This window comes from Chrysemys picta, chromosome 8 (assembly GCF_011386835.1).
Source record: "Chrysemys picta bellii isolate R12L10 chromosome 8, ASM1138683v2, whole genome shotgun sequence".
Lineage (NCBI taxonomy): Eukaryota > Metazoa > Chordata > Testudines > Emydidae > Chrysemys > Chrysemys picta.
In genome coordinates this window covers 10877851-10891696 of record NC_088798.1, presented here as the reverse complement: position 1 = coordinate 10891696, position 13846 = coordinate 10877851, and the positions used below count along the sequence as shown (strand labels likewise).

General features: G+C 39.8%; 1 protein-coding gene across 8 annotated transcripts in view; it reads left to right on the top strand.

Moving 5' to 3' along the window:
- Positions 1 to 13846, top strand: part of TUT4 (terminal uridylyl transferase 4) — a 74110-nt gene that overhangs the window by 56664 nt on the left and 3600 nt on the right. For all 8 annotated transcript variants that reach the window (XM_008167909.4, XM_042851423.2, XM_042851422.2 and 5 more), the window contains 7 exons: positions 108 to 155; positions 250 to 332; positions 2425 to 2540; positions 3416 to 3576; positions 7505 to 7605; positions 9763 to 10288; positions 12785 to 12958. In XM_008167909.4, the coding sequence (XP_008166131.3) occupies positions 108 to 155; positions 250 to 332; positions 2425 to 2540; positions 3416 to 3576; positions 7505 to 7605; positions 9763 to 10288; positions 12785 to 12958 (1209 nt within the window). The remainder of the gene's footprint in view (positions 1 to 107; positions 156 to 249; positions 333 to 2424; positions 2541 to 3415; positions 3577 to 7504; positions 7606 to 9762; positions 10289 to 12784; positions 12959 to 13846) is intronic.

The window sequence follows — 13846 nt, the reverse complement described above, 5'->3', positions numbered from 1 at the left end:
TATGTAATATGGGACCTTACACATTTAAATAGATGTATTAAATGAGAAAATATTTTATGCTGCAACATATTTTGCTCACTCTTGGATATTTTTCTTCTTTCCCTTAGATCCTTTTGACTTGAATCATAATCTTGGTGCTGGAGTCTCCAGAAAAAGTAAGATATTTATTCCTACTACAGAGCTCTTACTAATTTCTAAAGCAAAGTGCCTTTCTTTTGTCTTCCAATGATTTTATCTTCTCTTCAATAGTGACCAATTTCATAATGAAGGCATTTATCAATGGGAGAAAACTGTTTGGTACCCCATTCTATCCAATCCTGGGAAGAGAAGCTGTAAGTTCTGTTTGTTTGTGTCTTAAACTTTAGTATAGTTTCCTTTCCTATATCCATCAGAGTGGTGTATTCTCTTGGCTTCTTTCAAATGTGTATGACACGCAGTCATGCATAAACTGAATAAAAAAGGTACAACTGGATAGAAGGCTGAGTACGAGGCATATAGAAACAGACCGATAGGTATTTTCAGCATTCTCAGAGAAGGGAACTATGTAGTAGATGAAACCCTTTGCAGTAGTAAGTACTGCATTGGCAACTTCTCAGAAGCACCTGAGTTGTATATAGATTTATATAACTTTTTTTATTAAAAAAAGAGTAAACACACAACCATTGTAATTAGATTTTATTTGATAAACAAATACAACTTGCTTATTGCTTCAGTTCCTCAGCAATAAAAATGTGAAGCTGATGAGCTTTGTTCTTGTCTTACACTTACAGACAGGGAGCCGCATTTGGCTCTCCAACTATGTGCTAAGCAGCTCTAATGTAGAAAATACATCATCAAAAGGGAAGAGAATCCTAGATTTTATCTAGGAGCAAAAAGTTGAATGTGAAGCTTTAGAATAATGATCGATACTAGTTTTCTTGATAAAGCAGTCAGAAGACTTGTTGCTTAATCAGCTTTAAAACACACTAAAGGCTTTAAGAACTTTGGTGATTGTCTGAATTAGTTGCTAAATAGAAGGAACAACCCCATCAGGCTTTGCACATACCCAGTATTATTAATTTCTACACTGGGTGGTAATGACTGATTGCTCATTAAGAAAATAAACTTTTCAAGCCTAACCAATAGAACGTGTACTGTCCACTGTAAACCACTATCAGAAATTCATTCCCATTGAGCGATCAGTTTTTCAAAGAACCTGTGCTTGCAGACTGATGTTTCTGCCATGAGGAAGGGTCTTAGCTGAAACACCTGTATCTTAGACAGAAAACAAACAACATCTTTGAAAAACCTTAAAATAATAGCTAAGCAGGTGGCCAACTGGGATTATCTAGATAAGGAGTGATTTTCAAAAGCACTAAGTGAGTTAGGAGTGCAAGTCCCATTGATTATTAATAGAACTTGTGCTCCTAAGTCACTTAGGTGCTTTTGAAAATCTCAACCTTACTGTTTGCTTATATCTTAAAAACAAAACAAAAAAAAACCCACCATCAAAATCTTCAAATTGGACATATAACTAGTATATGTAAATAAGTATGGCTATCACTATTGCCATGGTCATCCTTCCTCCACTCCTTCCATTTGTTGGTTATACTCGCTTGTATTTTGTCTTAACTTGCATCATATGCTCTTTGTGGGAGGATCTGTTTCTTGCTCTGTGTTTGGACAATATCTAGCCCAGTGGGTGCTGATCTGATTGGGGCTTTTGGGTGTTGCATATATACAATTAAGAAGTAATAAATTAACATGTTGGACTTAGTTTTTTGTGTTTGAGGAATAAAATGAACGAAATGTATGTGTGTCTGTGTAATAACCACATCCCAGATTATTATTAATCAGCCTTCTCTCAAGCAGCATCTGTGTTTATTGTTTGCAAGGGCATTCAACAAGATGCTCCAGTATCTAAAAGGAAATATCTTCAATTTGCAGTGCTCTGTCCCAGGGTCTCATCCAACATTTTACAGAAAAGTTAGCCAAGTCGACATATGCCCTAACTGTGCATCCTAACATCAGGGAAATACCATGAATTATTATAGTATTATAATGTTTTATTTATTCAAAGCACTTTATAAACAACTAATCCCCACACCGCCAGATCACACCCCTTTCATACAGATGATGTTACGTGATTTCCCCAAGTCCACAATGGGAGTCTGTTCCAGAGCTGTGATTAGAACAGGAGAGTTACTACACTCACTCCTGTAGATCAAGCTGCTCTCTTTATAAAACACATGTTTTGACTTTAACTTAGACGAAGTTAAAGGCTGCGTGGAGTTTGTCATAGAATGAACGTGAGAGGGTAGCAAATGAAAGCATGCCACCCCACTTTAGATCTTTGGGACAATCTGATTTATCTGTCCTCTCTGACTGTTGTAAATTAATAAATGAATAACTTCTCTAGTGTAAAAGTCTGACACTTGTCTGCAGGAATACTTCTTTGACTCCAAAGTATTGACAGATGGGGAGCTGGCACCCAATGATAGATGCTGCCGTGTCTGTGGAAAAATTGGTCACTACATGAAAGACTGTCCAAAAAGGAGAAGGTGAGTAAAATACATGAAGCAGTCATCTTAAATTAAAATTTATTTAATTCAGGTCATCATATTAAGTGAGGAGGACTTTCATGGCTTGCATATTCAATGCAGATAAGAAAAACGTATTACAGAGAATACAATGTTTTTCTTATCAAAGCTTCCCATTTGTCCTTCTTATGAGTCCGTTGACCTCATCTTCCCACCCCCTTTTTGCTTTGCCCAACCACAATCAATGACTAACCACAATCAATTCCCGGTGCTCTCCTGAAAGCACGTGCACACACATGCATGGCTGAACTAACAAGATATGTGCAAAACACCAGTATTATCATCTGCTCTTTGTTGCAAACAATCCTGTAGCCTTTGACAATACATTGTCTATTTAGATTGTAAGCTTTGGGAGGAGGACTACATTTTACCACATGACTTTAAAGTGCACAACTGTATAAACTATTACAGTGGCTTATTGTATTACTTATGATGAAGAAACAGTACAGCTTAAGGAAAGGTTGTTCCTTATTCCTCACATTAATTCCAGTTTGCCATTTCTTCTGCCAGTGCTCAACATTTGAAAGAGCATCACTGCTTCGTGCTGCACCCATCAATGCTGTTACTGGGCCAGGCCCAGGATGCTAACGTATTCTTCCTGAGAAGTAATACCTTCTGTTGTAGCCCCTCCGCCATCCAACACAAACTGAGTTCATTGACTCCACTACAAGCTGTTCCTTAACCAGCCCAGGCTCTGGAAAGTGTTTCCCTGCGGGCTCTGGGGTAGTTGTATTCCAGTACATTTGTTGGTCATGATATTCCTTCACTGGACATAGGAACTTTAGAACTGTACAGACGATGTTTTGGCACCAGTGTTAATAAACTTTACCATGTAGGCTGAAGAAGAAGGAGAATGAGAAAGACGATGAAAAAGAAGTGAAAGAAGAGGACAGGGAGACTAGAGAGAAGAGATGTTTCATCTGTGGGGATGTGGGACATGTTCGAAGGGATTGTCCTGAGTTCAAACAAACTCGACCGAGAAATAACAGCGTGCCAGGTAAACAAGCGGTCTCATCTATGATGGTTTCTGTTATTGTCATTAGAAAGTTCTGAGGCTATTCTATTTGGGTTTCTACACCACCCTCCTCAGCATTGCACGTTCTCACATTTGCAGCCCAAGACACCAACTGTCATTGTCGTCACAAGCTTCATTATAAGCACCTCTTTTCTCTAAAAGGGATGTTGCTTCAAGCTTTAGAATCTTTGGACCAGATTCTTGAATCCAGATGTGCTGAGTTCATCACAAGACAAAGTGAATGGATGGAAGAAGGTGTATCTAAGTCACCTTTCCACTCTCTTGATCCTGGAAAAGTTGGGGAGGTATTTTGGACCCAGCATAATTTAAAGCAACCTAAGCACTGCTGTAAGTTAAGCCACCAGGAACAGCCATTGAAGGGTCTGTTTTGCTGGCTAAGGATTTAGCATGTTATGCAATGCCACTGGCCTACCCACACTACACCATGTTGTAAGGGCCAGGAGTGGCTGGTGTAAAGTTAGCTGCACCAGCTTAATCCCTCTTGGGTATTCCCATATGTAAACAGAATCCTGAACTGTTTTATGCTGCATGACCAGCTCAAAGCAGCCACAACAGGGGGCAGGGATCCTAGCTCTTGTTCACTGAGACCCACAGAGAAGTAGACCAGGGGTTCTCAAACTGAAGGTCATGACTCCTCGGGGTTGCGAAGTTAATATGTGGGCGTCGCAAGCTGTCATCCTCCACCCCCAAACCCCACATCACCTCCACAATTTATAATGGTATTAAATATAAAAAAATGTGTTTTTAATTTATAAGGGGGATTGCACTCAGAGCCTTGCAGTGTGAAAGTGTATTCCATTATAGCGATGACAGCAAGAGGAGGGCGGTTTAATTAACACTAGATTTTATTTGCCTCTTCGCACATATAAACATACTTTTAAATTATAAACCTTTTTCTGTGTTGAAGTGCTTTATAGTTGGAGATGGGTCTAAGATGTAAAGTTGAAATCCAAAATTCTTTAGAGTTTAATGGTGTTTGGATCCAGGGTTTTGGTCATACACCTCTCTTACATAATCTTATCAGGCTCCCCTGCACATCTCTTTCTGAAATGATAAAAGTGTAGCTTCTCACTGTTTGGCAAGAGTGGGTTAAGGAAAGAACCTTGGGACATGACTGAGTGGTCTGAGGGGCCCAACAGCATAAAACAGTGAGAAAATAAGTATAGTGTGAGTATGGGGACTGGGAGTGAGGAAAGAACAAGAAGACCAAACAGTGGTAGATAACCAGAGGAGCTGGGAAGGAAGAGTAATGAGGAAAGTGTTGGGAGAAGATGTCTCTATTTGGGCTGTCAATGTGGAGGCTTAGTGCGCAGCAACCCAGGATGTGACCGTACAGCGCAGTAGCCTGACGCACACTAAGTCACCACGTGGATCCTGTTACCACGCACTAAAAGTTCCTTAATACATTTTGACAGCAGTACATCAAAGTGCACTATGGAGCTTAATGTTCAGCAGCAGCGTACACATGACCAATCAGTGCCTGGCAAGCTAGCGCACTACAGATTTACACGTATTTATCTTGCACTAAGTTTCTGTGTAAACAAGGTCTTTGGATGGGGAGCGCAATATAGCTGTGCTGAAATTTTGATGGGTCCAGGCCTCAGTTAGTCTTACTACAGCCCTGCTCTTTAGCCAACACACCAAATATCATGAACTAGTTCTTTGTATTGCCTGTATATATGATTCACAAGACCACTTACAGTATCCCTTGGTAAGAGCTCATGTCCTTGTCTCTCTGTGGTATTATAAAGTGCTGTCACACATTGTTTTGACAAAACCAAATTCTGTGAACCCACAGAATATCTTGCTTTTTAGACTAGCAAAGAAAAAATGCTAATTTTAATGTAATTTCAATTAACTGTTGTAATAGAATGTTCCACATGCTGTCTGCTGCTTTGTGGATCTCTCTGAAAGTGAAGGTTCTGCTGTATGAGGCAAAAATACCATTAGAGTGGAGAGGTATTTAGAATGAGACTTCCTATGCTGCGATTGCAGAGGGAGGAATGGGGATCAGTGGTTTAAAATTTCAGAAAAAATGTCAGGCAGAGCAACCCTTACATAAAACAGTGATTGACATTAGAATAGATTTTTAAGTGTCTTAATATTTTACAACAATTTCTCCCTGACTTGCTTTAAAACCATTATGTAACTAGTCTAGTTTCTAGTCTTAGTTTCAGAATATCATATTTTATTCCTCATCCAAATTTTTATAGTATTGCCTTTCATTCCCTGACTGATGCATTTAATAATAATGAGAATACTTCACATTTATGTAGTGCATTTCCTCTTCAAAGTGCTTTGCAAACATTAACCCTCCAACATCCCTCTGAGGTAGGTAAATATAATCCCGCAAAGGCCTTGAGTAAAATTTTCAAAAGCACTTAAATGATTTAGGAGTCTAGGTCCTATTTTAAAAACTGACTTGGGAGCCAAAGTCTCATTGAAAATCAAGGAGTTAGGTTCCTATGTTTCAGAGTTGCTTTTGAAAATGTTTATCCCTTTTTTGCATTAGGGTTTTTTGGCAACAATTTCCCAGTGTTGCTAATACTGGTAAAGTTCCACTGCTGGTAGTAATGCTTGAAGCTCTGGTTTAGATGGGGCTTCCATGTCTACTAGATAAGGATTCTTGTTTACATGAGCATTCATATTGCTCAGAACAAAGTTAAATGGCCAATTGTGTTGCACTAATTGCTATCACCTGTTTTCATTAATGGATAAATTTCCTACTGTAAACAAGGCTAATGAAATTAAATGATTTGCCTAAACCGTACAGTGAGTTTTGATTAGAACTCAGGAGTTTCTGGCTCCTGGTCCTATGCTTAGTGTTAACTTAGATAGTTAAGTCCAAAGCTGACCGCGAAGAGTTACAGAGGGATCTCACTAAACTGGGTGACTGGGCAACAAACTAGCAGATGAAATTCAATGTTGATAAGTACAAAGTAATGCTCATTGGAAAAAATAATCCCAACTAAACATCCAAAATGATGGGGACTTAATTAGCTATTACCCCTCAAGAAGGAGATCTTGGAGTCGTCATGGATAGTTCTCTGTAAACATCTGCTCCATGTTCCAACAGCAGCAGCCAAAAAAGCTAACTATGTTAGGAACCATCAGGAAAGGGGTAGAGAAGACAGAAAATATCATAATGCCACTACGTAAATCCATAGTAATTCACACCTTGAATATTGCTTGCAATTCTGGTCATCCCGTCTCAAAAAAGATATATTAGAATGGAAAAGGTACAGAGAAAAGCAACAAAAATGATTAGGGGTATGGAACACTTTCCATACGAGGAGAGATTAAGGACTGGGACTGTTCAGCTTAGAAAAGAGACAGCTGAGGGGGGGCATGATAGAAGTCTATAAAATCATGAATGGTGTGGGGAGAAAGTGAATAGCTAACTTTTATTTACTCCTTCATATAATATAAGAGCGAGTGGTCCCCCCATGTAATAAATAGGCAGCAGGTTTAAAACAAATGTAAGGAAATACTTCTTCACGCAATGCACAGTCAACCTTTGGAACTCGTTGCCAGGGGATGATGTGAAGGCAAAAAGTCTAACTGGGTTCAAAAATTAGGTAAGTTAATGGAGGATAGGTCCATCAGTCACATATTAGCCAAGATGGTCAGGGATGCAACCCCATGTTCTGGGGAACCCTAAACCTCTGACTGCCAGAAGCTGGGACTGGATGACAGGGGATGGACCGCTTGATAATTACCCTGTTCTATTCATTCCCTCTGAAATGTCTGGCAATGACCACTGTCAGAAGACAGGATACTGGGCTAGATGGAGCACTGGTCTGACCCAGGATAGCTGTTCTTAGTCTCTTAGAATGCATTGTCTCTTGATTTATATTAAAACTTCTATTTATGGTATTTTCTTGTTTAGGTGCCCAGTTGGTCCGAAGCCTGGTAAATGCACAGCTGGTGACAGGGTCAGTTCAACAGCAAGTGGAACGACCATTACGTACCAGACAACCGTCAGAATGTGTAAGTGCCAATTAGCTTGAAAGTTTTAAAATAAAATACTTTTAATGGTAATGAAACCAGCAAACCTGGTTTGTGCTAGTAACATGTTTGCACTAATTGCTCTGAATGACTTCTGGTTTTTATAATGACAACAGTGCATTTACTCAACAGTACCAGCTACTGAAACTGATATCTGGGTTGCCATGCATTGTCACTTAGAGACCACTTGTGGTCTCTCAGAATGGAAACTGCATGGGCAAGCTTCATTCTGGGCAACCAGCAGTTCTTAAAGGCCAGCATTGCTACCAGTCAGTCTAAACTAAGAGGCTTTGTGCCTAGTTATCATAGAGATGAGCTCACTAGAAATGCACATGGATAAAACTAGATCTGAACTAGAGCACAGCTCAACTCATCCATGCAAGAGACTGTGACTTGGTGATTTTCATAATTCTGTCTCTCCCTTAGCTTAAAAAAATGAAATAAGTCAGGGCCTTTCGATGGTCAGTTGGGATGATGACCATCAGGGGAAGGTAGAAAAAATGGGAAGCAGAAGGGAAAAGAATTCTCATTACGAAGAGACAAAGAAAACATTTTCCCTCATGTTATTTCATAATTCATAAGTAAGTGTTCTGTAGAATACTCTGTAACAGGTGTAGAGTCTTGGTAATATACCACCTCGTTATAGTGATCTGCTAATATGGGTGGGTTACCCACCAAATACAGGTTTCAGAGTAACAGCCGTGTTAGTCTGCATCCGAAGAAGTGGGCTGTAGTCCACGAAAGCTTATGCTCTAATACATTTGTTAGTCTCTAAGGTGCCACAAGTACTCCTGTTCTTCTTTTTCCACCAAATACACTTTTACATTTTAAAAATGTCTGTAGTAGTAAGTCCTCAGTTATATTTTTTTTAAACTTGGATAAGCTGTTAAACTAGCAGTTGTCTCTGCCAGTTCTCAACCCTTGCCTTTCTCTTCCTGGTTTGATGAAACTGGCTGAGATTGATGCAGGAGTAATTGGAGTAGCAGCAGGGGGCAAGTGCTTTGCCTGTTGCACATCAGCCACCACCACACTAAGGAGCCAAGTTGTGGGCTGTCAATGTGGAAGAGAAACCTAGGGTCGGGAGAGATTTAAGGGAAGTGTTACTATGCTACAGGCTGCTGGAGGGAAGAACCTGCTGACCTAGACAGAGAGAGGAGCAGCCAAGACAATTGACCAGGTGCAGGAACTCTGTAAAGAATTGTGCTAAGGGAGCAGGGAAATTGTCTCTTTCCCTGCCAGGCCTGTTCTTGGCATGCTCCTCTACCTGGTGGCAGCACAAGCAGCTTTCCCTGGCTCTTCTCTGCTCCTATGTTTATCTGCTGTATGGGAAGAGCTTGGAGAGAGAAAGAAGACAGCCTGCTCTCCTGCTAATGCCATAATAACTTCGCCTCATAAGCCTGGCACCAAGAAGTGGTAGATGAGGCTGGGTCTTTGGAGTGACAATTTCTCATGTGTTATTCTCAGTAGTGGCATTGTAGCTGTGTCGCTCCCAGGATTCTAGAAAGACAAGATGGGTGAGGTAATATCTTTTATTGGACCAGCTTCTGTTGGAAAGGTGTTCAAAAGCTTGTCTCTCTCACCAACAGAAGTTGATCCAGTAAAAGATATTACTTCACCCATCTTGCCTCTCTAATTTCTCATTAACAGTTTAAATAAAGATTTAAAAATTACTGGGTGTTTACTATGGAAACACCTACAAAAATGCATGTGGAGCTGAGAGCCACTCTTGAACTCTTTGCTGAGGAGGGAGGTAAACCTGTTGGGGTTTTGAGGGAATTAGTGAGGTTCTGTGCTATAAAAAAATAGGCCGGAAAGGACACTTCTGACCACAAATCAGAACCTGATGTTGGAGGAACCTAATAGTGGCTTAGGGCTGGCAGTTGCCCAGCATAACTTTTCTGACTGGGATGTGCCAAATGGCGTTAATAGGCCAAATTCTGCACTGGTGAAAATGGAAGTCACTGGAGCTTTTTCGATTTACACCAGCAGAGAATTTGGCTCAACATGTGTCAGAGCTCAGATGTGTTGGTGGGTAGCATCTGCATTCCTTGTGAGTATTATACATCAGGTGCTATTAAAGAGAAACACATTAAATAGCTAGTGAACTAATGGAAATACGTACTTTTTTTTCCCCTCCAGTCTGATTCGCATCAGTCATCTTACTCTCCACAGCCTCAGCAATTTACACAGAATTCCTCTCAACCAGCCTCTATTAACCAGGCTCAGCCACAACCAATGTCCCAGTCTAAGCACGTTCCACAACCACAGCAGGGTGCACAGCCACCCCATCAGGTCCAGCTGCCTTTGTTTAACTTTACCCAATCTCCCCCAGGTCAGTATTCTACCTTGCATAACCTGGGACTACTTCAGATGCACCATCACCACCAAATTCAGCTTCCCAACACTTCGTGGCCTATTCATGGGCCCGTTATTCATTCTGCACCGGGTAACCCTCCTCATTCAACAAATGTTCCATTTTCTATGAGGTCTGGCAGCAGCAACACCACAAATAACCAGAGCAGTGTAAGCTTGAATGATCCCAGTATCATCTTTGCACAGCCTGCTGCCAGGCCCATGGGAATCCCCAGCACTTCTCATGAGGGACACTGGCACAACCCCGTGACTCCAAACTCACTGGTGAACAATGGCACTGTGGGGAATTCAGGTAACTCTTCTCTATTGTATCAAACATCTCACACATTTTGTACAAATGCTAAATGTTACAGAACCAGTTAATTCTCTAAATCTATTTTACCCTAAAGAAATGTGAAGTTTAAAGAACTGAGTCACTTACATTGGCTGTACAATTTTACACTTTTTCTAGAAAAACTACATAAATCTGGGTTGGAGATTAGGGATTAGCATCCACAGGAAACATGGTGGCCCTTTCCATTGAGAAATCTAGTAGTATTAGTGTTGGCAGAAGGAAGTGAACGTTTTGGGGGTTGGACTAGATGACCTCCTGAGGTCTCTTCCAACCCTGATATTCTATGATTCTGTGATTCTTTACAGCAATGTAAAAAAAGCAATGTTAATGCAACACTAAGGCTGAGAAATCAAGCACTCAGTTCAGAAAATTCCAGTAATTAAATATGAACCTCAACTATAATTCTGTGAATTTGTTTTCTCAGTTTATACCTTTATTATTATAATACATTAGACAAAAAGTTATGTTAAAAGAACATTAGTAAGGTTGCAAAGTCACATTCTCAAAAGTTAGGAAATGCCAGAATTAAGGTTGCCCGTGCAACCTTAATTCAGCTCCCTTGGGCAGAGGCCGGCTTAGAATACATTGTCACGCACTATTTTTCTACAGCACCAATACCTCATTCAGTGCACAGGGTGCATGGTGCTCACTTAGTGAGCAGCTATTCAATATTTTTTTCCTCCTCTTTGTTCAATGTGTGATCCTGCCTTGGTTACTGCACACTATTCAAACCCTGCTCTGAAGGCAGAATTATTAATTTCCTCATGGACTTTTCTGTGGTGCTTATCACTGTCGTGTCTGAGTCCTTCATGAACGTTAATTAATTAATCTTCACAACACTTTTGTGAGGGGCCTGAGGCACAGAGAGATTAAAGTGAAAAGTTTTCACTAACTTTAGATACCCAGTTTGAATCACCTAGGGCCTGAGTTTTCAGTTTTCTTAGCATTGTACAGCATTTTGTATACTCAAGCACAGCTACTATTGAGTTCAGTTGAAGCTGGTAAGTGCTCAGCACTTCTGCAAATCAGACCCCAGGATTTCAAGTCAGCTACCCAAAAAATGAGGAACACACAATTAGTGACCGCCTCTGAAAAGTTAAGCGACTTAAGTGGCATCACAGAGTTTCTCTGTGGTAGTGGCACGGATACAATCCAGTTCTCCAGGGCAGCATTCAAATACCTTAACCATGAGAGGGTCCTTTCTCTTCTTGCAATCCCCCTGCCACATTCATTACACACCTTCCAACTTCTGCAACAAATGAGGCAGAGATCCTACAGACAGCCTCCTTTACTGCACAACTCTGATTCATCCCTAGAGCACCATTCATCCTGTGCACTGAATAAGTCAGGGGTCCTGTGGAAAAAATGGTATGTGATCTTGTAAAGACTCATTAGGGGACTGTCTTAAGGTTGCCCGGGGAACCGTAAATCTGGCATTTCCTAACAATTTGAGTGCTTTCTTCTAATGCAGTTTATTAATTAATAATTAATTAATACAGGTTTTTTTATATAATTTGCAAAGTTTTAAAAAAATGAAAAAAATTCCATCATGAGACAACTACCTGGTTCATCAGCAATACCAGTCTACGTAAATGCGTATGTAAAAGCTTTTTTGCTTGGAGCAGTGAGAACTACATGAGAGTTGGTCTCTGATATTGCAGAAGGCTTGATACTATTAGTTTTATTAAAGAATATTTTGAAATTAATAACTATGGATCATTCATATGTAATTTTTTTAAATTATAGTGTAATATTCTATCTTCTGAAATAGTAAGGCAAACACACAAGAGGGGAGAGTTAAGATTGAGCATTCAACATTAACTTTTGGAATTCCCTGACTTCTGAGTTCTCGATTTCTCATCCTTAATGTTCCAGTAATACTTGATTTGTGAATGGATTAGCATACATACTGTATAGTACTTGAAGAGGTTTTTTAATATTTCTTTCTAGAAATATATATTAAGAGAAATTGGTATTGTATTTGTATTGTATTAAGTTTATTAAACGTACAAGGATTAGTAAAATTCCATCACATCACTTCTTTTAAGGATCCAGTTTTGTAATGGGATGATTGCCCTCAGGTCACACTGACATCAGTGATGGTTGAAGATCTTTTCAGGATTAGATATAAATATTGTTTTTAGAACCTGTTAGAGCTACATACAGTACATCTCATTTATTTTTGTACTGACAGGCAAGATTTTATATCTTGATACTAAGTGCTAATTCAGCTTCTGGCACCAATAATATTACATTAAACATTGAGTCATTAAGGTGACAAACTGTAGTTTTATGTGAAATATGATTGATTTATTAAGATGTTAACTTTCCAAATCTAGCTGCTTTCAGTCCCACATAGTAATTTATAGAGATGTAAATTGTATTTTATGACTGACTGTTTCGTTATTTCGTCTGAACTTTGCAATATGCTTTTCCCTTTCAATTGAAAAATAGATCAGGGTTTCCAAGGACAGTTTGGTAAAATGAACCCTCCTTCTGTCCCTTGGGACCATGGGACCCCTACCCATTTTCCTCTCCTCCGAGGAGTGTGGCCTTACAATATGCCTCAGAACTACATGCAGCAGGGAAATGCCAGCTATCCACCGAACAAACCTTTCTACCCTCAAGGTACTAGAACAAATAAAGGAAAGCTGTGTCTCTCTTACTGTTTCAGTGGCTTAGAAGCTGATGAATCATGTTTCAAATACTTAGGTTCCCTGGAAGCACAATTTGAATTCCAACAAAGTCAACTCAACACTTCATCCTCACATAGTAGATCAATTTAAGTCTATGTTGGGATCTTTTTAAATGAGACTTTAAAATCCAAGATCCTATGTTCACTGCATGAGCACAAAAATTCTATGGCACTTTCTGAAAGAGTAGGGGTTTGCACTGCTTTCCTTGACCAGAATACCCCCTACTCCTTCCTGCCATCCACCCTTCTCCCCTTGACTGTTGCCCCCAACACTAGAGCCACTTATATTTCCGTAGGAGTAAATCAGTTCCTGTGTGTTTATGCCCCAAACCTGCAACTGTGTTACCCATGAATATTCCTAACTCACTACGCTTGTGTTCCATACATCCATTTCAGGGGACTACTTGCGTGAGTAAAGGTTAAAGGAATAGGCCCTTAAGGCCTAATCCTTCAGCCTGATGAGCACTCTCAACTTTTAATGACTTCTGTGTAATCTTGCAGGGTTGGGCTCTTAGTTCATAAATGGCCTGATCTAAATCCCATTGAAGTCAGTGGAAAGATGTCCCTTAACTCCAGTAAGAGTTGAATCAGGCCCAAAATTTGAAGGTGCCAGGATATTGTGATGATGGACAAACTTATATAATCTTAGATAGAATCCTTAGGGTGAAAGGTACTGTATGTAAGTCCAGTTATTTCCTTCACTTGCATCTATTGAATGAGCCAGGGCAATATTTCCATCTCCTCTGAAATTACCCTGTTTTATCTCCTACTGTAACTTAAATGAAATCAGATAAACTAATGTGCAAATAAAAGTGTATTGA